The sequence below is a fragment of the Alligator mississippiensis genome, chromosome 2 (assembly GCF_030867095.1).
Source record: "Alligator mississippiensis isolate rAllMis1 chromosome 2, rAllMis1, whole genome shotgun sequence".
Lineage (NCBI taxonomy): Eukaryota > Metazoa > Chordata > Crocodylia > Alligatoridae > Alligator > Alligator mississippiensis.
The window spans coordinates 13,667,108-13,693,900 of record NC_081825.1 but is presented as its reverse complement, the minus strand read 5'-3'; the positions used below and the strand labels follow the sequence as shown (position 1 = coordinate 13,693,900).

General features: G+C 47.2%; 1 gene segment (V, D, J or C); it reads right to left on the bottom strand.

Moving 5' to 3' along the window:
- Positions 1-15,907: 15,907 nt before the first annotated feature.
- On the bottom strand, positions 15,908-18,004 carry LOC132248478 (immunoglobulin kappa variable 4-1-like). The segment is given in 2 exon segments: positions 15,908-17,134; positions 17,493-18,004. Coding segments are annotated over 2 exon segments (489 nt in total).
- Between the last annotated feature and the right edge of the window lie 8,789 nt (positions 18,005-26,793).

The following is a 26,793-nucleotide window of genomic DNA, read 5'->3' as shown; positions in this document are numbered from 1 at the left end:
AAACCTCAATGTTGCCTGATCAGAACTTTTTTTTTCCCCATGGATTTCTATGGGGTTTTGGATATTGTCCACCTCTGACCACATGGGAAACGCATAACTACCCATTTGGGATTTGGTTATCTCAAGCTAAGAATCTGGGGATGAGTCGTGATCCTACACACCTGGTGTTTACCACAAGCCGCTGTATTACAACGTTCGACTATCGAGGTTCATGGTTCGGTCACTCTGACAGAGCAAAAAGCAACGTGCTATAATACTGGCCTACTATGGAGTCCGCATACAAAACTCTTGCTATGACTATTAAGCAAAGCCCTTACTATTACAACAAGAGAGGTCTGAGCGGCCTGATTTATTCAAGTCGGGGATTTGAGCAGCTCAGGGATGTCATTCAGGACCGAAAGATGCAAACTTGGTTAGATATGAACATTTCCATCCTGTCTGAAGAGATTCAGAGTAGAGTGGACAGGTGCCTGGGCATAGGAGGGTGAGTTCAACCCAAGTTTAACAGATCAACCCAGGAGGCTGTGTTAGCAGGTGGCTTGTTCTTGCTCTCACTGCTTGCTTCCGCTGTGGAAGTGCCAAACAGACTCCATTCGAGTCAGGGCCTGAACGTGGTAAAGGCTGCACAAAAACATAGGAGCACCCAGTCCTTATTCCTTGCATTGCATTGACATAGCATTTTCCAACACTGAGTGAGCTAAGGAGGGATGGGTGTTGGGGTAGAGAGGAAATTATTCCCATCTGTGCACCGATGCCTGAATACCAATTTCCATTTAATTAGCTTAGTTTTTGTGCAGATAATGCTGTGACTCTCCTTCCTAGGCGAACACTGCAGTGCGAAACTCTAAGTCAGGCCCTGTGGCTTTATTGCTGCTGCTTTGAGTCGACACTTTAGCCAACCTGTTTAATGCACTCAGACTTGTGGAGACCTTAAACCTGAATTTTTGGATGGTTTCTAGTACCGCATACAAGAAGGGCAAGGACTTCTGATCCTGAGGGTCTAAAAGGGACAGTCTCAAGTCCAAAGGAAAGTCTTGTGGTACCATCTCATGGCTCAGAGGCGGAAGGTGATCTTCGTGTTTACAGAAGATTTAGAGCTGACTGGACTGTTTCTCAAACAGGACAAACTTGGTATAACCATTTCTCTATTTTCCAATCGCTAAGCCAATATTTCCTAACTGATTTGCTTTATACTCACACCACATTTCCCTGTTGGGGAAAAAAGTTGGGGGAATTTTGTTTTTCATAGAATCCTTCTGATTTTTTTTTTTTAATGGAGAAAGAGGATATTTCATACAAAAATTACCCAATTCATATGTTCTCATCTGTTCTGAATTGTTTCCTGAGCTTATGTGTAAGGGTGTCTGCTGTGCAGTCTTCTTGGCATGTGCAGAAGTAGGACTTCTGCCAGGAAGCAGAGGTGGCTTGGGTTGCTCTGGTATTTTAGTAGTTAAGCAGGAGTGTATAGATCTCTCCCTTGGGTCCACAAGTCTGTTGTGCTATCTGACCCTAAAGCCCTGAATCTCCATTTACCCCTGTATACCACGTGATGGACCTATGCTATACTGTCCATTTGGTACCCTGTAAAACAGTTTACATTTCTTTATCTTGATCTGTCCTTTGTGGCTTCACTTTCTTTCAACCCAGGTCCTCAGGCATCTGAGAAGCAGACTGGGGTCAGGTCTGATCTAAGAGCACTTCCCTGGTGTAGTTAGAGTAGGATGCTGTGCAAACAGAGAGAAACCATTGCAGATGCAGGTGCTATTAGCAGTGAGGCTGCAAAGCACCTTTGTACGGGTGTTAGTGTCTCCCTTCCAATCACATCGCATAGGTCACAAGTCGCATCTCCGTAGACTAAGCAGCCTGGCTATGCCAACAGCACTATGCTGGAGAGAGCTGGGAGATGGCAGAGGGGTGTTTAGAGTGACAGAGCCCGGTCTGAGTCTTTTGCCGTGTGTAACGGTACCAGCGATGCCTGCTTGGAGGAATGTTGGAAATATGCAGTATTCTCCCATGGGAACATGAGAAGCAACCTCCTGTGACTGTATCTCCAAGCCCCCCAAAAACAGCAGTTCAGTGGTACATGTGCCTTGTGACCGTGTCTAGCTCTTTCATGCTGAAAGGATTTGGGGATAGGGAGAGGTGAGGGAAGAGGAGGGGAATCTCATTGAGAAGAAACCCAGAGCAGTGGCTTGAATGACTAAGTATAAAAGAAGAAATACTCCAAGGAAAGCAAGTATTTACGTTCTTGAGGTGCAGTCAGCCTGCTGGAAGAAACTCATTGCAGGGTGAGAGATGCAGAGACCAGTCCTACAGGGTGGAAAAGGGAGACCCAAGTAAAGCAACTCCTACCACAACCTCTCTGAGATGAAACAATACCCCATCTTCTGCCCCTTCCCCTCTCCAAAGTGTCCATGCCCCTATTCCTTCTTGCATGGATTGGAGAGAGGGTGTGTGTGCCTCCCTGTTACCTTGCTAATGGCATTCAATGCATCTGCTGTGTTGGGTGACGAGAGCATCGTGGACTTTTCTGTTGCTGCCTCTGCAGCCGTCCCAACCAAGAGCCACACCTCCCTGCAGCAGCACCGCTTGCAGAGCCCCAGGCTGGCCCTGCCTGCCACGGTGTTTGTGGCATTGGGAGGAAAAGGAATTGGTTGGTTTTCAGGGTGCAAATAAATGTTATGCTAGAAGAAGAAATGAACCCCTAGTTCAGGTGGGTTGAAAAGTCTGAGAAGCAAACTCCCCTGGACCGCACACCTGGGCTGATCTGTCCTGCAGGCTGGGCAGCAGGGGCAGCGTGACGGTATCTGTGGCTCAACAAGTGACGTGTTTGGTTCCCAGGGAAACCCCGGAGCTGGTATTGAGTGTAGCAGTTGTGCCGATCACGTGTCTCTTCAGGAAGCAGCTGTGGTGCTGGGCTGCGCAGCAGGGCAGGTTTTTGTATGGGTTTGTATCACTGTGTGAGGTGAGTTTTGGTACTGCTGACAGTAATAATCTCCAGCATCTTCAGCTTCAACACTGCTGATGGTGAGAGTGAAATCAGTGCCAGAGCCACTGCCGCTGAACCGGGCTGGGACTCCTGATTGCTGTGTGACAGCGTTATAGATAAGGAGCTTTGGAGTTTGCCCAGGTTTCTGCTGGTACCAGGCTAAGCCCTGATAGGTATTCCCAGAGCTACTATAAGAAATAAGGCTGGAGCTGGCTTTGCACTTGATGGTCACTCGATCTCCTGGAGACACCGCCAGGGACTCTGGGGTCTGAGTCAGCACAATCTGCCCGGAGCAAACTAGATGTAAAAAGAAAACAAAACACAAAAAACCCCCAAAGTTGAATTAACATAGTGCCTCCAGCAAGCCAAGTAACCAGTCTGACTAGACAATCTGGATGCCTTAGCAATGTTCCTTGTGCTCATTATTACAGAATTAAGTGAGTTTTTCTCCTGGCTGAAATGCTAACATGCAGCCAGAACTGCTTCTTTCCTTGCAGCCCTTTCTTTATTGCTCATCTAGGTTACAGCCTCAGCCCCTAGAAATCCCCAGAAAAACTTCTGGTCACTCCAATGGGCTTTGGATCCTGGTATTGGGGATTAAGTCAGTCTTTTGTCTCGGTTGCAGTCCCTACCTGCCAAGGCAGTGCATTTCTTGGAACATTTTCAAGCATCAGAGAAAGCCAATTCCTTGGGCTCTTTGCTTCTAGAAAAAAGGATGGTTTTGCTATAATGACACAACTTCCCTCTGCGTTTACTGCTTACCCTGGACCCAGAGCACCACGAGGCAGAGCAGGGGAGCTAGTGAGACCATCTTGGTACGTCTGCCTGGCCTGGCACCGATCACCGTTTGGTACAAACTGGCCTGGAGCACTTATACTGGCGCCGAGCATGAGGAGGGCGTTGACTGGGTGTAAAACATGCAAATTTGGCTCGGAGATGATTTGCAAGTGATCTAAGAATAAGCTATGAAAGGCACGTGGTGTTGAAGGGGGCAGACACCGCGGGTTCACAGGAGCCCCTTCACTTTGTGCTGAGCTGATATTTGTCACAAGTGGGTGGGAAGAGGGTTGTGAACTCATACTTGTTTGGGCGATAATGTGTTTAATTCCTATTAGACATGTCCTGCTGGACACAGTGTGACTAGGGTGATGTTCCTGTGTTAGGGGAGCCATAGGGGAAGTGACTTCCTCGCTCCTTGTTCTTTTTCTTCAACTTAGAAATCTTGCATAACGTAAAGAAAAGAGGAAGTTTATGAATTTGGCCCTTCTAGAGGATTTTCCAGCCATATAAATCATTTTTCACCTGGAAGACCCTTTCATTGCACATGGTCTTTTTTTTTTGGTTTTTTTTGTTTGATTTTCCCACAAACCATCTCCCAGGTGAAAAAGCAAAGCAAATGGGGTTTCAGGTTAGATCATCTTTTTCAATGATTTAGCTGGGAGTCATGAATGCTCTGAATAAAAGAGCAAGAGGTGATGACCCACAGCATTTTTATTCCAGCCCAGGAGGAAGGAGTCGTGAATCATACTAGTAATGCCCAAGTCTAGTAACTAATCCATGATGATCTGGAATGATACAATTTCCCAGGCACCACAATTATATGGGACACAATATAAATACCAACCCCTTCCACATTGTCATGAAAACTCCCTTATTAGACTAGAGATTTCTCCACCCCCTTACCCATCTGGAGCACCTGCTCACTGGGAACTGCACCGTTGACTGGAGCATAGTGGGCTGATGGGAGATCTCTGACTCTCCAAGTGAGTGTGCAAGAAGGACACGACACGGAGCGTAATAGCTCCACAGAGGAAATGACTGTTCAGAAAGTGAACTGAGCAGTGCCGCCCCATTTCCTTATGGTCTGTCCCTGTGAGCAACAGATGATGATAGTGGTAACAGGAATGTTCTCCAGCATCTGAGCTGTGCAGTGTTGAGCACAGAGCAAAATGGAGGCGTTGTGATTCCTCGCTGCCCAGAGAAAAAACAAATCAGTCAGTTATGTCAATGCAGGTTTGGTCATCTCAGCATCTGCTGTATAAGGACTGGTGTTTTCTATGGAGAGTTTTAAATACTGCACATTACAGTCACTAGACTTCAGCCTGATCTCAGTTTACTCATTAACATTGTTGAAGTGAGAACTGAATAACGCCCCAGGACAGTTGCTTGTATCCTGCACGGGATTTGCATAGTTAGACCGTGCAAAATGTTTTCTATTTTTGTGTTTCCTGTCCTGATGGTGTGCCGCCAGAATAGCCAATGCTCCAGTTAATAAGATACAGGCTGCCATCTCTTGGGCATAGTGTAGAAGCTGATTATCATCTGGTGTGCTAGTTTAACCCTAAGGTTAACCACCTTTTCCAACATGTACCTAGTCTAACAGGTGTGGTTAATTGATGTGTTAATTAAAATGTGGGGTTCATTAATTTATTTCCTTGATCTATACCTGACATTCTAGCTATAAAGATATGGAAACATGATATGAGGCCTTTTTCTCTTGCTACTGTAATTTATAGTAGACGGTACCACCTGCCACTGTTAACCCCGAATGCTGGGTGGCAGTTGTATAACCTGGCCACCTCGAGGGTGCCAGTGGCTTTGGGGAGAAGAGCAGCTTGGAGGGAAGCGCTAGTTTTATCCCTGGCAGAGGGAATGCCACCAAGAGTTGTGGAAATGAGGTCTACTCCATGATCAGGAGATTGGGCTCTTGAACCTTGATCAGAAGCCAGTCCAGGAGTGCAGTCCTGTCCACACTTGCAAAGGGGATGTTTTTTAAAACATGCAAATGTGTATTAAGCTTGGATCATAGGTACAATCAGTGGAGAAGTCCGTTTTCACCGCAGAGAACCAGGTTGCTCAGACTACAAATAGCCTTGTGTCAAATGCGTTAGCTGTCCTGGAGTGCTATTATCATTCATAATTTCATAGATTGTAGAGTCGGAAGGGACCACAATGGATCATCGTGTCCAACCCCCTCCCCCTGGCAGGAAAGATGACTGCGGTCAGGTGACAACAACCAGGTGACTATGTAGCCTCTTATTGAAGACCTCCAAGCTAGGTGATAGCACCACCTCTCTTGGAAGCTGAATCCAGATCCTGGCCACCCTTACCGTGAAAAATTTCTTCCTAATATCTAACCTAAATCCCCTCTCAACTAGTCTACACCCATTATTCCTAGTCACTCCCTGGGGCACCTTAGTAAACAGCACTTCGCCTATGCCCCATTGACCTCCCCTAATAAATTTATAGGCGGCCACAAGTTCTCCCCTCAGCCGTCTCTTGTGAAGACTGAAGAGATTCAGCTCTCTCAAGCTCCCCCCATAGGGTCTATCATGAAGGCCACTAATCATGTGAGTGGCCCTTCTCTGGACCCTCTCGAGATTCCTTGCATCCCTCTTGAAGTGCGGCGCCCAAACCTGGACACAGTACTCCAACTGCAGCCTGACCAGTGCCGCATAGAGGGGGAGCGTCACCTCCTTTGATCTATTAGTCATGCACCTGCTAATGCACGGCAAGGTGTGATTGGCCTTGTTGATGTCCTCGTTACACTGCCGGCTCATGTTCATCTTGGAGTCACTTATGACTCCAAGATCCCTCTCTGCCTCCGAGCTGCTAAGAAGGACACTCCCCAACCTATAGGTGTGCTGGGGGTTCCTCCTTCCCAGGTGGAGTACCTTACATTTATCTTTATTAAATTGCATCCTATTTCTCTCTGCCCATTGATCCAACCTGTCCAGATCAGCCTGAATCTACTCCCTGCCCTCCGGTGTACTAACTTTGCCCCATAACTTGGTATCATCAGCGAACTTGGAGAGGGTGCTCTCCACGCCCTTGTCCAAATTGCTGATGAAGATATTGAATAATATCGGTCCGAGGAACGACCCCTGCGGGACCCCACTGCCCACCTCCCTCCAGGCCGAGAAGGAGCCATCCACCACCACTCTCTGGGTGCGGTCCCTAAGCCAGTTGGCCACCCACCTGACCGTGTAGGCATCCACTCTGCAGCCTGCTAGCTTCCCAATGAAGATAGGGTGTGAAACTGTGTCGAAGGCCTTCCTAAAGTCCAGGAAGATGACATCAGCCTTGGCTCCCACGTCCAGGCAGTGTGTGACCTGGTCATAGAAGGCTTCAAGGTTTGTCAGGCAGGATCTACCTGTGACAAACCCGTGCTGGTTTCCCCTCAGCATCATTTCTCCTGCTGGGCCTGCACAAATGTCTTCTTTAATTATTTTCACTAGCATTTTCCCAGGAATAGCGGTAAGACTGACTGGTCTAAAGTTACCCAGCTCATCCCTTCTCCCTTTCTTGAGTATGGGCACCACACTGGCCCTTCTCCAGTCCTCAGGGACCTGGCCGGAGCACCACGAGTGCTCGAACAGCTGTGCCAGCGGCTCAGCTGTGACACTGGCCAATTCTTTCAGCAGCCGTGGATGGAGGTCATCCGGGCCTGCTGACTTGTACCTATCCAGGTCCTCCAGGAGCTCCTTAACTATTTCAGAACTAACCGTAGGCGGACTGGTGCCATGTGGGCATCCGTCAGTGATCGAGGTGGGGGAATTGGCTTGGTTGGTACGTAGAAATACTGAAGCGAAGGACTCATTGAAGAGCTCTGCTTTTTTTCCCCACGTCAACCACCAACTGTCCTGATTTGTCCTGCAGGAGCCCTGTGTTGCTCTGAGCTTTCCTTTTGCCCTCTATATACCTGATGAAGGACTTTTTATTGTCCTTGATTGTTGAAGCCAGCCTGAGCTCAAGCCCGCCTTGGCCTGTCTCAATGATTCCCTGCAATAGCGTGCCAGGGAGAGATATTCCTCCTTGGTGGCTGCTCCCTGCTTCCATTGCCTATACACCTCTTTCTTTGCCCCCAGGCTCTCCTGGAGTTCCCTGTTCAGCCAAGGGGGCTTTTTTGCCCCCTTACCTCCCTTCCTACATAGTGGGATAGACTCCTTCTGAGCGCGTAGGATCACTCCCTTGAAATACCTCCAACCCTCCTGGACCCCCATTTGCTCTATGTTCTTGAGTTGCATCCCCTCACTAACTAGCCTACTAAGCTTGCTAAAGTTGGCCCTTCTAAAGTCCAACACCTTAGGCCCACTAGTTATTTTAGCCACTTTATCATGTATATTATTGTGCGTCCTAGGGTCTGAATCATGGGCCAGGATCCCATTGTGTTGGGGGAAGTGTATGACCATGGATCAAATAGACAGGACTTGTCTGAAAAAAAACCTACACTTGAAGTATAAGACAAGGGACAAGAGGGTTGCACACAGATGAATGAAGGAGGAGACGGGATCACCATGATGATAGTAGCCAGCCTAATGGGAAGAAGTATTGGCAGGCTTACCAAAGTGCTGTTTGTGTGGAGTCATTTGATGGGGGCTTCTCTTGAGAGTGAAGGGCAGCTGAGAGGAGAACGGGAAGGGAGAGCAGAGGTAGAGTTCGCCCAGAATGGAGTTGCTGAACAGATGGAGAGAAAGTGGAGGAAGCAGCTGTGAACTACATGGACAGGTTTTTATTGTGGTCTGAGTGAAGGCTGTGGTGGGTCTGGCGACAGTAATAATCCCCAGCATCTTGGGCTTCAGCACTGCTGCCGGTGAGAGAGAAGTCTGCTCCAGACCCTTGGATGCTGAACCGGGCTGGGACTCCTGATTGCAGAGGAGGAGATGCAGATGGCACACAGATGAGGAGCTTAAGAGCTTGTTCAGGTCTTTGTAAAGTTACTGCAGCTCATTAACTGACCCTGGCTGTAAATATTAAACTCATGTTACATCCCTTTTTCCCTTGCTCACAACCTCCTTCTTTCAGCAGCAGTTTAGAAGTAGTCAGTATTTTCTGAGGCTGGTGACATATGAAAATAAATCTTGCCTTGTTGTAGGACCTATTTATATCCAAATGTTTTTGGTTGGCTCCATCTCTGACCTTATGGCAGAGCTCCCTTTTCCCGTCTGGTATTGTACAATGTCTAGAACAAAAAGTTCGTGGCCCTCTTGCTGTTCTTGCACCACAAATAGTAAGAGTGAGAAAGCCAGTGCCCTCTTGGCTTCTTGCTTATCCTGGGTCCAGAGCACAACCAGGCAGGTGAACTGAGCCGGGGAGATCATCATGACGCGTCTGGCACCCAGCACTGATCATCCAGCCCAGAAGAACTGCACCAAAGCATTTATAACAGCTCAGAGAAGCAGGGAAATCTCCATGGCTGTGAACTAGGCAAATCTGGGTCAGAGATGAACATTGGTTGCTGAGCCGTGTCGTGGGCAAAGGGGAGGGAGCCCCGTGAAGGCGGTCAGTTCAGTCCCTGGGGATGGGCTCGCAGGGCACGTGCCAGGGCTGCAGTAACGGTTCTCAGCTGATGGTTTTTGCTTCAGGGCTGGTTGGTGTCAGTGTTATACTAGATGTCTCCTCGCCACAGCAGTGTAAGTGCTTCTTTCTTCTTGAAAAAGAGACTGGGTAGAAGGCATCCAGTTTTCTGTCTGGACAGGTGTTGAAGCCTTCAGCAAATTAGGGAAAAGCCTGATCTGCTCAAGTCAGGTTTCAGGCTGCAAAACCACTTAGATTTTATTCCTTTTCCTTTTGACCCCTGACATTGTGTAAAGAAGAAAACTGAGTTTTGATACAAACCACTGATTTTTTTTTTTTTTTTTGTGTTAAACTTAAAGCTCCCCTTCCCTCCTCCCCGCCCCCATCTTCAAATATTGTAGTGCACTTTTCACCTTAGGACTTTGTCTCTGAATTAATGTTGCATTGAAGTAGAGGGCTCATGAAGTCATGCTTGGCCTTTACTCCACTGTGCTAGACTTTTCAAACTATCATCAGCAGCTATAACTTGCTGCATCCCACCTTCTCTTATTTTATTTCAGGGGTGGCCAATCTGTTACCTGTATGCCACAAGTGCGCAGGCAGCCTCTGTATGTGGCATGCAGCAGATGAGGGAGGGAGCAGGGAGCACAGCGCAGATAGGACAGGGAGCAGAAAGCTGAGCAGCAGATTGGGCAGCAAGCAGAGGGCAGGGGAAAGAGACTGGAGTGGCACTGAAGGGAGCAGGAGAGGCTTACTATGTGGCCGCTACTTATACCCTGGATCCAGAGAACTGACAGCCAAATAATGAGGATGAACTTTATGGCAGCATGTCATGAATCAACCCTGGATCATCTGCAATTCAGAGTGTGAAGTGCATTCAAAGAAATGCAGAAAGAGAAATCAGTGTACTCTGTCTAAAATTACGTGTGCGTGTGTGTGTGTGTGTGTGTGTGTGTGCGTGCGTGAATGCGTATGTAACAGAAACTGCAACTCTTAGTGTATTTGCCTTCTCTTACTGCATCCACATTCGGGGGTGGCCAACCTGTGGCAAGTATACCACAAGTGGCATAGGCAGCCTGTGTGTGTGGCATGCAGCAGATCAGCGAGGGTGCAGGGAGTAAAGCGACAGAGGACAAGGAGGAGAAAGCAGAGCAGCGGACTGAGCAGGAAGCAGAAGGCAAGGAAGAAAGCCAGAGCCCATCTGTATGTGTGTACATGTACGCACCCGCGGGAAGTAGACAAAGGAGTTATAAGTAAGCAACTCATGTAGATGTGCCCTTTGTGTAGCAGATGCACTATGAAGGTGGCTGTTTAAAAAGCACCTGAAATGCTGGTCTGAATAGATCAGGGAGGTTTTTGTACTGGTTTTTATCACTGTGGAGAGGGGCCCCATACTGCTGGTGACAGTAATAATCACCAGTGCCTTCACCTTCTGCACTGCTTATGGCGAGAGTGAAATCCGCTCCAGACCCACTGCCGCTGAACTGGGCCGGGACTCCCGGTTGCCGCATGGAAGCAAAAGTGATGAATGACTTTATAAAAAGTCCTCTGGGTATTTTCCCCTGCTATTTTCAGCTCTCTGCAGCCATGTGTTTGTTCAGGGAATTTCAGAAAATCCACTGAAGTCAGTGGACTCCCTTCCACCCCTGTGGGCTTGGCCTTGAAAGAAGGTCTTTTTAGTGGAGCACAGGCGGCCTGAGGTTAGTGGAGCCCTCTTGGGAATAGTACGGATTTGGCAGGCAGAGGCTCTAGACTTTTAGCTTCTTTTGCAAGGTAACTTCACTGACAATGAAGCCAGTTCCCTCTTGGTTTGCTCCTTACCATGGATCCAGAGCAAGTTAGCCAGAGAAGTGGAGTCTGTGAAATCACTTTGGGACATCTGACTGGCCCAAAGCTGATCAGCAGGCTGCAACGACTGATGCAGGGGGTTTTAAGCCAGGTCTAAGCAGCACAGGGGATGTCACTTGAGAACGAAGTATATAAATGTAGGTTAGATGTGAGAACCTCCATATTATCTATACATGCAGGGACCAGATGGCCAGGGGATCCGAGGACAAGTGCAGCCTGACAGGGCCAGGCGCTGCTCCCTCACTTTGCACTGGAATGGGCAGTGGTGATTTAAAATGTAGGAGTTTCAACTTTAGAAAACACCATTTACACTCATGAGACCCTTCTATAAAGAACTGATTACAATCATGTTAGATGGCTGGCATCTCTCAGGTGGTATATATCTCACTCAGTTATGTTTCAAAGCAATGATGTTGAGGGGGGCAGAACAGAGAGTGGATATTAATGCCCCTCTGAGCGGTATCAGCTAGCATGCTGTTTAAAGTGGTATTTAGACTACAGTACAGGGATACAGGGCTCTGCTTGTAATATCTGATGGAGCATCAACATTTGTTTCCTCTCTGAATCTCACTTGCATTGCATGGTATTGCAAGGGAGGTTGCCATGCTCTGGTTTCTGCAAATAGCCGGTGTGTCTCGGTCTGTTGTATAACTGGATGAGTCGGGTCTACAATGCCGTTGAGGGTGAAGTCAGGGCTGGGCCCACTGGGTGTACATTACTCGTATGGTCTTGAGAAAGCGCTGTAGAGAAGGGATGTTGGGATGGGACAGGATTGTGTTGCTAAGAGGCAATGGAGATCAAAGCCAGCTCTAGGCTTTGAGCTTCATAGGGATTCAGTCTCCTGGAAACATCAACAGGATTGCTGGAGCTGGAGTAACCAGTGTACTGTCCCTGCAAGGCAGAAGTGTCACCTGCAGAGAGAGACAGTTAAATATGTATGCATTACAAGCCCCTCCTTGCCTTCAGTTGTCACGCAATATCCCTGGGAATTGGAGAAAATTTAGACAAAGTTTTGAGTTGTATTTAGCAGCTATAGGAGCAGAAGAGAAAACTGAAAGTTAAATCATCAGTTTTCCTTCATGTAGTAGGGGAAAAAGTGCTTGAGGTGTAAAACACCTTGACATTTGCTCCAGGCCAACACATAAAGTTAAGTGAGGTACATAAATAAATGTGATGAATATTGTGTGCTAAAATGAAATGAGACTTTTGAAAGGCATACATTTTTCATGTGCACGCAAAAAGCAGATGAAAGCATGGAGCACTATATGACAGAGCTAAAAAGGCTCAGCAAGACCTTTGTTTTTGGGGATGTAACAGATTCTCTGATCTGGGATAGACTCATTTGTGGCGTTATAGACAATGGATTAAGAGAGAAGCTGCTACACGAAGGAGACCTCTCCCTAGAAGAAACTATACAGATTTGTAAAGCAGCTGAAACTGTGAGGGCTCAGGCCAAAGAGCTGAATGCAGCTGAGGGGGTTGTCCATGCAATACATAGTAAAGACAAACAGAAAAGACCACTTCAAATGGAGGTCACCTCAGCTACCACGGCTGCTACTAAGGGGCAGATGGAGTACAGGCAAGCATGCAGCCGATGTGCAATGCAGCAGGGCTCTAAACGGTGTGCTGCATTAGGAAAACTGTTTTAATTGTGGAGGAATACTCATTTTGCCACATGTTGCGAAGTACAAGCCCATAATGTCTGGGTGCATATAGCTGAAGATACTCCAGAGGGAGGCTATTATATAGATACAGTAGAATCAAGGAGAGCTACTGAGAAGGACTGGATCCTGGCACTGGAATTGCTTGGGACACTGATACCATTTAAACTGGATACAGGGGCTGAGGTGAACATTTTACTGGAGCAAGATTATAAAAGGCTGAAAATTAAACCAAAACTGAGGCCAACAAAAGTAACCATAACTGCCTATTCAGGAGCAAAGATACTGGTCAAGGGAAAGTCCCTTGCCTGCATCACACATAAAAATGTGGTGCACAATCTTGCATTTATTGTAGTACCTAAGGAGGTGACACCCGTTTGGGGCCTAACAGCTTGTGAAAAGCTCAGTTTGGTTAAATGGGTGCTTGCATTACAACACTTTGGCTTGGGTTATGAGGACCTTATCTTGGACTATCAAGATTTATTTCAAGGCCTTGGTTGCTTACCAGGGGAACAGATAAAGAAACAGGTCCCTCCAGTTATATAACCATGCAGAAACGTTCCTTTTGTCCTCTGTGATAAACTAAAGGCAGAGCTAAAAAGGATGGAGGAAGCCCAGGTAATAAAGAAAATTGAGGAGCCAACAAAGTGGGTGAACTCCCTAGTTATTTGTGGAGAAGAATAATGGACATCTGCGGATATGCTTGGGATCCAAAGGATCTCAATAAGGCCATAAAGGGAGAGCATTTTAAGTTGCCCACCAGAGAAGAGATTATGGCTCAGATTGCAAATGCACAGTTCTTCAGTAAATTGGATGTTTCTTCCGGATTTTGGCAGCTGAAGTTAACAGAGGAAAGCTCGAAATTATGCACATTCAATCCTCCTTTTGGAAGGTATCGGTTTCTGTGTTTATCTTTCGGTATAGCTTCAGAGGTGCATCACAAAACTATACATATGATTTATGAGCATAGTCCATGTGTAGATACTGTGTCCGCCTGGCCTCCAACATCCGGTCATGTGCGGCATTGGCCCAAATGGCTGGTGGTGTTCACCCTACCGTTTCCTGCAGCTTGTTGAGAAGATGTTTGCTCCCCGAGCGGTGTCTGCCAATCTCTCCTGCCACGACTTTGAATATTCTATCAGTGGAGGGGGGCTGACCACTCAGGGTCCCTCAGTGGCAAAAAGTCCATCGGCGGTCTTCCATGGGGCTCCACCTCCCCTACACCCCGACCTCACGCCAAGCCTTGGCAGATCACTGCAGTTTTCCTGGCTGTGCTCCCAACACTGTTAAGCCCCTGGTTATGTCCGCCTGGGTGGCCCTCTCCCCTCTGGAGTATTAGCTCCCAGAGGGTGACATGCTTGGATAATGCCAGCTTGCCTGTGATGTCTAACTTGGGTCGTGAGGCTGGCTCCCTTTCCCCAGGGCTCGAAGCCTGACCTGGGTCCCAAGCAATGATAGCGCTCAAAAGAGCTCTGCTGCCATTATCCGACCTGTGTCACCTGGTCCTGCCCCTCAAGCCCTCCAAAAGGGAGAAACACAAAGAACATACAAAAAAACCACTATTATGTTTTGAGGGACCCGTGCGGTCCCTTCCTGGGTCCTTCTGCCAGGGTACTGGTCACCTGCCTCTCTAAGAATTTGTCAGGGGGCTACATCCTATGTGTGGCTGGGGTAGCCCATGGTCTCTTGCCTGGCTTGCCTCCCTCATTACCCAGCCTTCTGTGGATTGTGTCCCCACTCCTCATCTCTCCCATCAATAGCGTTCCTCTTCGGGTGCCTCACAGCGCTTCTGCAGATGCCTGCCCACTTCTCACATGCAGGGTCAGTACTCTGCCTCTTGTGGCCTTGCTTCACAGCCCCTTGTGCTGTCCCCACCTGCTGCTTCCTGGAGGGAGCGTCTCTTCTGCCTCCCCGGTGCCCTCGACATTCCCACCTGTTATAGCATAGAGAGCCACGTCCAGCTCTCCGGCCCCTCCATTGAAGCTGCTGGCATCAGGGGCTTCTTCTGGCTCCTTGTTTCCTCCACCACTGTTACCGGCATCAGGAACTGCTTCTGGCTCCTCGCTCCCCCTGGAGACCCATCCTCCACCAGGGCAGGGAACTTCTGCAGGCTTTCTCTCCCAGAAGGGCTTCCGGGAGGCACCAACTGTTGGTGCCCTCAACAGCCCCGTTCTCCCTTTCCCTCCACCTTCACTGGTGGTCCGCTTTAATCCCACCGGCTAGTGATTGCTGATGACGTGACCGGTCAGCTTCAGCTGTATGAAGGTGTGGCTCACAATCCACGTGGGTCTCTTCCCGTGTTCCAGCTGCACTGCGGGTCCTGCTGCAGGTAAGGGTTCCCTTTTTAATTTTTTTTTGTTTTCTTTTCCTTAGGGAGCTCCTGTTCCCAGGGGTCCCCATTTGTAATTTGGGGTCCTCTCTCCTGCTCTTCCCCGGGACAGATACCTCTATGGATGATATCATCATCTGGGGCTCCACCAAGGAAGAGCATGATCATCAGCTCCGAGAGGTGTTGGAAGCACCTAGGGCTTCAAATTTGAAACTCAATAGACAGAAATGTGTTTTTGGAGCTACAAAACTGACATTTGTGGGAGACATTCTTTTTAGAGAAGGGGTGAAACCAGAGAAGAAAAATATTCCAGCTTTTGAACTGATTCGGCTATTGAAATGATCATTTCTGATTGGCCAGAGGACAGGAGTACCTGTGACTTGAGTGTGTGGGACTACTGGAATTGCCAACATGAACTTTCAGTCATTGAAGGAGTTATTTTCAAGGGCAGTAAAGTTGTAATACGACGGACCCTCCAAAGAGAAATACTACAGAAGATCCAGGAGGGGCACGTAGGTATTGAGAAATGCAAGCAGCGAGCAAGAGAGGTGATGTATTGGCCAAGGATCAATCAGGACATTGAAAACTGTTCTACCTGCTTGAAATTGAGACCCTGCCAGCAGGCAGAACCACTAAAGCCACACAGGGCCTATGAGAAGGTGGCACCGATCTCTTTATGTGGGACTCCAGGGTGTATTTAATAGTTACTGATTATTGCTCTTTGTATCTGGAAGTCTGTACACTGCAATGACTGTTTCTTGGAGGCACAAGCATGAATTCTGGAGTCCGAATCCAGGCGGTTTTTGCATTTGAGTCTGAAAAGTTAAATAAGTGAAAAGTGCACAGGGATGTGTGTATGAGAGCGAAATAAATGCCAGAGGAGCTATCTTTTATGAACATTACCAAATGGCTCTTTATGTAGTTCCTATCCTTGAATTTGTCCCCTTCATTCTCTCCCCTTTTTCAGTTAGTCACTTTAGAGCCTAATGCAAAACCTTTGAAGCCCAGTGAAAGTCTCGTATTCACTGTGCTGGACATACTGTGAGGACCTAACTGCTCTTGAAATAACACAAGGAAATGCAGAACACTCTGAGGAATGTGTGAAGTTTTATAGATGAATATCTAAATATATTTAACTCAAAACATAATTAAAAAAATAAAAATAATATCATTATAATCCCTAAACCCCTCAAATATAGTTTTTCATCACACCGGTACTAGCTTCATGAGCCTCTTCCCCTTGGTACAGAGTACTACTACCAGTCAGAGGAGCTGAGCCTTTGGGATCATTGTGATGCATCTGAACAACCACTACTGAGTGGCACACGGTGTTAATAGTAACTTGTTACAGCATCAAAGGGTGCTATTTGCTTTAATATATGCAAAGTACATGTCTGATCCCAAAATGAGCTCAGAAAGGACCACAAACCAGTTTTAAGCTAACTGTTCCTCAGAGCTGCCTCACTTTATGCTGCAGTGCTACTTATCTGAGTTGAAAGTAAATGAGTACATGTCCTGACTCCTGGTTATTGTTTTTATGCCACAGTGGACTTCAGCTGTCTTTTTACAGTCATTTCAACAAGGGAGAAAACGTGCCCCTCTGTGTAGCACATGTACTCCGAAGGTGACTGCTAAGGAAGCACCTGCCGTGCTGGTCTGAAGAGTGCCGGGAGGTTTTTGCGCTGGTTTGTATCACTGTGAGTGGGGTACCATACTTCTGCTGACAGAAATAACGTCCAGCATCTTCAGCTTCCACCCGGCTGATGGTGAGAGTGAAATCCGTTCCAGACCCACTGCCGCTGAACCGAGCCGGGACTCCCGGTTGTCGTGTGGAAGCAAAAGTGATGATGAGTTTAGGAGCTTGTCCAAGTTTCTGCTGGTACCAGGCTAGGAACTCCTTTCCTGCGGATGTGAGGCTGGAGCTGCATTTGCACTTGATGGTGGCGGTGTCTCCAGGGAACACGGCCAGGGACTCTGGAGTCTGGGTCATCACACGGTCTCCACTTGAACCTGAAGGGTAAAACAGAATATAGTTACACTGATCCACTGTACTGTACCCTTTTATAAAAACCTCTGTGGGAATTTTCGCCTGACATTTTCAGCTTAAGGCAGACGTGTTCATTCAGGGAATTTCTGAAAATCCACTGCAGTCAGTGGACTCCCATCCACCTCTGTGGGCTTGACATGAGGCCCAAATACCTGAAATAGGGTGTTTTTCTCTTTAGAGGAGGAACAGGCAGCCTGAAGTTTGTGGAGTCCTCTTGGGAATAGCAAGGATTTTACAGGCAGAGACTCTGGGCCTTGAACTTCTTTCTGAGAGGGAACTTTACTGTCAATGAAGCCAGTTCCCTCTTGGTGTGCTGCTTACCATGGATGCCGAGCAGTAACAGGCAGAGGAGTGGAGCCTGTGAAACCATCTTGGTACATCTGACTGGCCCACAGCTGCTCAGCAGGCTGCAACGAGTGATGCAGGAGGTTTTAAACCAGCTCTAAGCAGCACAGGAAATGTCACTTGAGCATGCAACATGCAAATTTGGGTTTGATATAAGAGCCCCCCTCTGATCTAAATGTGCAGGGACCGGATGGCCGGGGTATCAGAGGACAAGTGCAACCTGAGAGGGCCTCCAGCTGCTCTTTCACTGTGCACTTCAATGGGCTTTGGGGCTATTATTACTACTTGCTTCTTTGTAGTCATGCCCAGTTGGTGCAGTGAAGATCAGGACCCCATTGCAGTAAATGTTAGTCAAACCCATAGGAGCATGTGGTCTTTGTTCTGCATTTTATGTTGAAATGGCATTTGCCAACTGTCAATGCGTTGAAGATAAGTAGATGTCAGGTTTGACTGGGAGCAGTGTTCCCAGGTCATCACCAGTGCCTGGATGCCAGCTTAAGTCAACGTGCTTTAGTCTCACAACTGCACTGGAAATATCCCTGTGATGCCATCGATAGTGGGACTTCCTTTGTTGGGGGCAGCAGGAGAGGCTGTCTCTGACCTGAGAGCCATTTTTGCCTCTCTTGGGGATCAGCTGAGGCCCAGTTTAATAGCTGATGCTTTGTTGGAACCATAACTGTGAATCTCCCAACAATTCTTGCTCTTTTCCTGAGCATGGGGTAATGGTTTCTGAACTTTGCAGTAAGGGGTTAGACCCCAAAGTCCATATTTAGGTACCTAAAATAGTTATCTTGATTTTGAAAGCATTGAACTACTGGTGAAAATTCAGCTCTGTGCTTCCATATGTGGAGTTGGGTGGCCATTGCTCAGAAAGGGACCTTGTTGGAGTATGCTTTTACATTCAACCTCCTTGTCCATGTGCCCACAAAAAAAAGTTGGAAAGCTCAAGCTGGCTGTGATAGATTGCTATTCCTTGAATGGAGAGATTTACGCCCTTTGGCTCAAGCTTCACAAGGCAGGGACCTGTGGCCAGGCATCAAGTGGAGAAGAAGAGGACAAGTTATAATATACTGCCTGTGTCCCAGACTTAGGCAGCAGGTTATTGAAGCCTGCAGTTGCACGTTGAGCGTGTTTGTTCATGTGGGATTCTGGGGAAGGCCCTTCCTACTTCCGGTATCAAAAGAAAAATACCTAACATAAAAAAATAAAGAAGAAGATCTTTTTTCCCCCTCTTCCTCTACAACGTCCCCATTTTTCTTGCTATTGACAGCATCCACATCTCTTCCTTTATTTGGGGCATTCCACCTTCTTCACCTCCATGGTGAGTCCAGATCCTGCTGTTTTTCCCCTTATGGCAGACGGGGAACGTGCCTTTCCCATCCAGATGGGCACAATGCGTAAAAGTCTTCATGCCTGTAACGCGCTTTCCTGTTGGACTTCTCCAAGTCCCATGTCAAGGCAAAAAACAGCCACCAGAACCACCTTTCTCACTCATCAACACTAAAATAAAACCTCCACTTCATACCCTCTGTGTGTTAAATTCAAGCTTCTCATCTTGGTCTTCAACAACCTGTTCAGATTTACTCTGCTTTGGACTGCCTCTCCCTCTAAAGCCCTCTACGTCCTTTTCTCTCCCAAGTTATAGCACCTTGATTTCTTTTTCCTCTTCCGACTTCTATCTCGGTAGTTTTATCCATGCAGTCCCCTGTAATGGAGTGATCTCCTACCGTCTCAGTTTCCTTAGTGGTCCCTCTGTGCTCATTTAAACCTGCCCAAAAATCTTACCACCTCCGTGATGCCAACAGACTTTATATAGCAGTCCTGGAGGACTCTTCCCCCATTCTGCATCATTTTGTGTGCCATGATGGTGCCAGATCTGCTGTCATGTGTGTCTGTTTGGTCCCCGCAAAAGGACAGTCAGATCTTTTACAAACCCGCTGAGCTGCTTTGCAAGTTCTCCGTAATGATGCAAACTAAAATCATCAGTTATGTTAACTTCTAAGGTACCTTCCTACACTGCTCTCAGAAGCCCGAGAGTGCCCCTGCTTTGACTCCTTCCTTTCCCTCACAGACTAATCCGTAAATTAGGGAGAGGGGGACAATTTAATTATAGCCATTTAGAGCAACAAGGAAAGATCAGCCTGCTCTAAATATCCGGAATGTTTTGCCCCAAGCTCTTTGCCATGGATGCCTAGGACTAAATCTCCCCTAGCAAGATATGAGGAAATCTGTTTTAATCCATGGGATTGGTTCTGATTTAACCAGCTTGTTTAAGCCAGGGCAGCTGCTGGAAGTAAATGGGATTTGGTAAATGGGGAAAAAATGTGGCTCAAGCCCAGTGAATGTTGGTCATGTCCTGCATAGATCAGCAGGGAATAAATTCATAAAGCTAATATTATTTCTGAATGTATGCAATTTCTTATTGTTACGTTTACTTTGGATGACATCTAGAAGTTCAGATGGTTGCATTTGTAGGGGAAGTGCTGCTGTCTGTTGGCCATTAATCGGAAGCTCATATTTCCATCGTGTCATCACCTCCTGCATTCTGCCTAGGGCTGAAAATCCCCGTGAGATTCCTGCTGCTCAAACTTTTCTTTTGCCACAAATGAGAATAACATGTCAGCCTGTGGAAGTTGTTCCAGACTAAAATATACATCATAGGATTTAGAACATCAGAAACATTTCAAAACAAAACAGTTCCTAAGTTCAAAACAATATATTTTGGTCATAACAAAGTTGAACTAAAAATAGCCCATTTTAATTTTCAATCCCTTAAAAATCCACTAATCTTTTTATCAAAATCTAAAGCGTAAATTTTAACCAAATGGCTTTGATGGAAAACATGTGAATAGAAACCTTATTAACCCAGTCTAGCTATAGTTTGGCATGGACAGCTAAAATGTTTGGGACATATACATAGATATTTTAACTTCTACATAAGGTGGTAGGTGGTGATTTAAAATGTTTGAGTTTAAACATTTGAAACTACCATTTACACCTGTGAAACCACTCTACAAAGAATTGGTTGCAATCATGTCAGGTGGCCGGCTTCTCTCAGGTGGTATATATCTCAATTATGTTTCAAAGCACTGGCACATCCTGTGATTGGGGAGGAATAGGGCAGAGAGTGGGTATTAATGCCCCTCTGAGCTATATCATTTAACACTCCTCTAAAATGTTATTTGGACTATGGTATTGAGATGCAGGCCTCTGCTTCTGATGGAGCATCAGCATTTGTCTTCTCTCTGAATGTCGCTGATACTGTACAAGTAATCAGAACCCCTAGGGAGGTGATATCTTTTATTAGACAAACTAGATGCAAAAACATTACTTGCAAGCTTCTGGGTACATGTGCCCTTCCTAAGGCATAGGGGAGTGCAAAGGTTGTAAAATTTCTCCCAGGTGGAAATGAAAATTCATATTTAACAGGAGAGCTGAAAGGTGGTGCCCCAAAACTTGCAAATAAAGGAATTATTTGCAACTATCTAGTTGGTCTAATAAAAGATATCACCTCCCCAAGAGTTCTGATTACTTTTGCTTGCAGACCAACACGGTACAACCTGCATCACTGATAGTGTAAGGGAGGTTGCCATTCTCTGGTTTCTGCAAGTAGCTTGTGTATCTCGGTCTGTTGTATAACTGGATGAGTCGGGTCTACAATGCAGTCGAGGGTGAAGTCGGGGCTGGGCCCACTGGGTGTACATTACTGTTATGGTCTTGGGAAAGCACTGTAGAGGAGGGATGTTGGGATGGGACAGGATTGTGTTGCTAAGGGGCAAAGGAGATGAAAGCCAGCTCCGGGCTTTGAGCTTCATAGAAATTCAGTCTCCTGGAAACATCAGTAGGATTTGTGGAGCTGGAGTAACCAGTGTCCCCGGTGTAGTCTTGTTGCTCCCAAGTGACATCTCACTAACTCCTGAGTGACACAGCTATGCCAGCCACAGTCCACAGTGAAGACCTGGTGTTAGCAGTTATTTGGGTACATCCCAAATACAGCCGAGCTGTGTGGCACCAATTAGCCGAATGCTGGGGCCCCGAGGAAACCCCTGCCCCATAGCAGGGTAGCGGTTGCACTGCTACAGTGACAGTCCAGGAAGCAGCTGTGCCAGCGAAGGGGAAGGCCCAGGCAGGTTTTTGTACTGGGCTGTATCACTGTGTGGGGGTGTCTTTGTACTGCTGGCAGTAATAAACTCCAGGATCATCTGCTTCCACCTCACTGATGATGAGGGAGAAGCCGTGCTCAGTCTCTTGGCCACTGAACCTGTCTGCGATTCCTGTTTCCCGGGTCTCAGCGTCATAGATGAGGAGCCTGGGAGGCTGCCCAGGTTTGTGGTGGTACCAGGCTAAGAGCTCATAGTGCGTCATCCCCAGCTCTGAGAAATGAAGGCTCGAACGGGTCTGGCAGTGGATAGAGACTCTGGCTCCTGGAGACACCGACAGGGCTTGTGGAGTCTGAATCAGGGAAATGGACCCCTTGGAGGCTGGCAATGTAAAAACTGGGAAGTAACACAGTGCACCCATCCACCCCGCTGTCCCAATTGTAGCTCAGCTCTACGTGCTCCTGCCCCCATTTCCTGCTTCAGCTTGAGGAAGGGCAGCTTTTCCCCTTGAATGTCAGTCTAGAAAATGACCTTGAACTGCTTTTCCCCTTATGAAATCTATGAAGAGACTCCAGCAATCAAGGGAGAGACCCAAAGGGTTTCATACCTTTAAATGGCTCAAATCAAAAACCACACTGACAATAATTCCCCTGGGTGCTTGTATTGCATTTACAAAAATATTGCCGGTATGGATCAATCCCACAGGCCAGCTGTGTTTGATATTTGTGGTTATTTTGGAGGAGAGAAAAGCAGAGTTGTAATCGGAGCAAGTGATACAGATCAGAGCAACCCTTTAATAAATCCAACAACACAATAATAACATTGGAGTGCAATCCCTGGGGGGCATCCTAACCAAGTTCTGGGAGGGGGTTTCTTGTCTGAAACACTGTAAGTCAGGGGGCAGTGTCTCTTCCCTTCAACCCAATCCTTATTTGCCTCCTTTGCGTTTTATGCACAGCCCACGAAAAGCAACAGAATGACTTCCATTCAATCTAGTGGCGTTTGGCTCCTGGTCACAGGTTTTAAATAAGTTTTGCTTCTCTTGTTTTGTACCCGCAGTGTGAGAAATGCACTCATTCTTTGAGTGTGGCTTAGCAGCTGATGCACCCCGTTCCTAGGTCTTTTCCTTTCCCTGCAAGGGCTGATTTTGGTGTAATGAAACCAATTCCCCCTTGGTTTGCTCCTTACCCTGGATCCAGAGGACTAGCAGCAGCCAGGTGAGGGGAGCCGGAGACGACATCACGATATGTCTGATGGGCTCGATGCTGAGAACAAAGTGCCAGGAGTGGCAGGGAACACTTATATCTGCCCTGAGGAGTAGGAGGGTGTTCATGGGTCACGAAACAGGCAAATTGGGGTCAGGGATAACACTCCTGGCACTTGTGAGGCTCTGAAGGGGGCCTTTTTCTCAGCCTGGGGGGTAGGGCAGATGCCACTCAGTGATTTATCTGGGTAGAAAGTGTCTTGCTGTGATTCCTCCGTGTTGGGGGACCCCACTAAGAAATCACTCCATTTATAGTTACGCTTTGCTTCCTGTGAGTCCCTCAGCTATGTATCTACCTGGCTGTAATTCTGTATAGCCCATGGTACTCATGAGTTCTTATGACACTAGCATGTGGGAATGTGTCTAGGGCCTTATTATGCCTCGTAAACTCCCCTCAACCACCTAACGAGTTCATGTGGAAAAAAGGGGAAATCCAAGTGGTCTTTTCAGGAGTTGTTTCTGTCAACTCTGTGTTGGCTTCTGGTGTATATTCCTCATACACCTATTTCCAAATGGACGGTTTTTGTCATTTATTCCAGTATCTTCCCAAGGTAAGCCTGCTGAGTCTTTAACTCCTTGGGACATCCTTTTTAAAAGGATGACTGTAAAAGCCCTTCGCCTGAAAATTCACCTGCTTTCCATGAGTTTCTGGACACTAGGGGTGCTTGCACACATGACAGGAGATTAGTCCTCAGGGTTTTATTCTATGCACCCTAAATTGAAATTGTGGGCTTTTAATATTTTAATTTTTCTGCCAACTTACAGCGAAGTGCCTGATTTATTTTTTTAATTTTAATTTTAATTTTTCTCAGAGCCGAAGCCCGCCCATGGCTGGGGGTGAGCTGGGAGTGGGCTGAGCAGCCCCTGAGCTGCAGGGGACCCCGGTCATTCTCTCTGCAGTGGCAGTGTCCCCCAGGGCTGCCTGGGCGGGCTGCTAGCAGGCCAGCTCAGAGGCAGCACCCGGCCTGATCCAAGTCTTCCCTGACCCCAAGTTGGGGGAATACCTGTCTGCTAGCCACCCACCTGGGCAGCCCCGGTGGCACTGATACCTCAGAAGGAAGGACTGGAGCCCCCAGGAGCTCAATGACTACTTGGGCTGCCAGCAGCTCACCCCTGGCTGCAGGAGAGGCAGGCAGGCTCCACTGTGGGGGAAGAAAAAAGATCAGGCTCCTCACTGATTTTGCCTTTAGTTGGAGCTTGGTGAAGGCAGAAGTGGTGTGGGGCCTGATCCTTTTTTTTCTGCAGAGCCTGTCCACCTCTCCCGCGGCCTGGCGGTGAGATGATGGCTGCATCGTTGCAATTTGCAATGTTGCAAACTAAACTCGCAGTCTCATGTCGCCGCTTGGAAGCACTAAAGATGATGCACTGAGATGTTTTCATTATGAAGTCATCCACTGTCTTCACAGCACCGTCAGTCAACTTCTTCCCCACTATCCAAAAATGATCCTAAGAGAGTGAAGTCTGATTAACTTGACATTATATGAGTTCGTGTGATATATTCTCTTCAATATGGGAGCAAATATCTTCAGCAGCAAATTTCCCCCGTCCCAGTCGTGATAGCACAAGGGGAGTCTCTCTCCAGATGGACAGGCGTTGAAAGGCTGGACAGGCAGGTGTCTGGCCTGTGTCACTGCGCGTGGTGCACTCTTGCCCTGCTAGAGTCCAAGTCACCACCATGTCCCCACGGGAATCTGGAGGCAAACACAGAGAACATAGGGTTACAGTTTATATGTTGTTTGGTTTGACAAACTCTTTACATTTTCCTATAAAAATCCTATATAGGTGTTACAGCACAGACTTGTTTAGCTTACGGCAGTATTTAAAACATAACATTTTTATAATCATGACTTTTTTTTTCACCTGCCAATTTATTTAGGAACAGATGCAAACCAACTGAAAGACTCTCATCCACTTCAAGGGGGTTGTATCAGGGCCAGATATCTGAACAATGTCTTTCCTGTTTAGAGACAAGACTGCCAGAAGTCAGTAGAAACTTTATGGGGACATTAGCTATTTGGTAGGCAGCGATCAAAGAGATCATGTAGTTCTTTATGTGGGATCCAGAGCAGTAACAAACAGATGATTTGAGCAGAAGAGATCATCGAGACATGTCTGACTGGTGCAATTTGTTCAACAGGCTGTACCAAGCATCACAGAATAATGATGCCGTGCAGAGCCGCTCAGGGATGTCCTCCAGGACTGAAAGATGCAAACTGGGTTAGATATGAACATTTCCATCCTGTCCGAAGAGGTTCAGAGTAGAGTGGACAGGTGCCCGGGCATAAGAGGACAAGTTCAACCCAAGTTTAACAAATCAACCCTGGAGACTGTATGCGAAGCTGGCTTGTTCTTCTGATAACTGCTTGCTGCCACTGTGGAAGTGCGAGCACACTCCATTAGGATCAGGGTCTGAACGTGGTAGATGCTGCACAAAAACAGGAGCACCCAGTCCTTATTCTTTGCCTTGCATTGAAATGGCATTTTTCAGCACTGGGTGAGCTAAGGGCGGATCGGTGTTGGCGTAGAAATTGAGTTAAATGTTCTCAGCTGAGTCCTGATGCCTAAATACCATTTTGCATTTAATTAGCCTAGTTTTTGTGCAGTTAATGTTGTGGCTTCCCTTCCTGGGGGAACGCTGCAGAGCGAATTTCTAACTCTGGCCTTGTGGCGCTTTCTGCTGCTGCTTGAATTGACATCTTAGCAAATCTGCTTAATGCATTCAGAGTTGTGGAGACCTTGAACCTGGATCTTCTGATGGTTTCTCGTGCCTCATACAAGAAGGGCAATGACTTCTGATCCCGAGAGTCTATAAAGGACAGTTTCAAGTCCATGTTTAAGCTCCGAGACTCAGTAGCTTGATTTTTTCAGCGCACTGAGCAGCTCCCAAAGGAAAGTCTTGTGGTGCCATCTCGTGGCCCAGAGCTGTAAGTTGATCTTCGTGTTTGCAGAAGATTTAGAGCTGACTCGGCTCTTCCTCAAACTGAGACAAGCTTGACAGAACCGTTATTGTATTTTCCATTTGCTATTCCAGTGTCTCCTCACTGCTTTGCTTTCTATCTACCACCACTTGTCCCTGCTGAGGGAAGAAGTTGTGGGAATTTGTTTTTTTTCCCTTGCTTAAATTATGAATAGGATTTTTCTTTGGAATGGGTGTGATTTTTTTTTTTTTCTTAATGGAGAAAGAAGATATTTGCAAGGCAAAAGTTACTGAGTTCATATATTCTCACCTATTCTGAATTGTTTCCTGAATTTAGGAGTACGGGTGGCTTCTGTGCAGTGCTGTGGGGTGCGCAGTAGTGGGACTTCCACCAGGAAGCAGAGGTGGCTTTGGTTTCTCTGGTGTTTTAGTCGTTAGGAAGGTGTTTATGGATCTCTCCCTTGGAATAAGGTCTGCAAGTCTGTTTTGCTATCGGACCCTACAGCCCTGAATCTCCATTCACCCCTGCATACCACATTCATGGACCTAAGCTCCACTGTCCGTTTGGTAACGTGCAAAACAGTTTATATTTCTTGATCTAAATCTCTCCCCTGTGGCTTCATTTTCTCTGAACCCAGGTCACCAGGAGCCTGAGAAGTAGACTGTGTGCAGGTCTGAGCTAAGAGCACTTCCCTGGTGTAGTTACAGTAGGATGCTGTGCAAACCATGAGCACCCACTGGAGTCACAGCACGGTGTGTAGGTACCAGCGATGCCTGCTCGGAGCAGGGGCTGTGAGGCTGGTTGGAAATATGCAATATTCTCCCATGGAAATCTGAGAAGCAACCTCCTGGGACTGTATCTCCCTGGGCCCAAGCAGGGGCTGCAGGCACCACGTGCTGTACAGCTGTCTACTCCCTTACAAGCCAATGTGCTCCTGGATGACAAACCTGTGTGTGTGTGTGTGTGTGTGTGTGTGTGTGTGTGTATTTCATTCC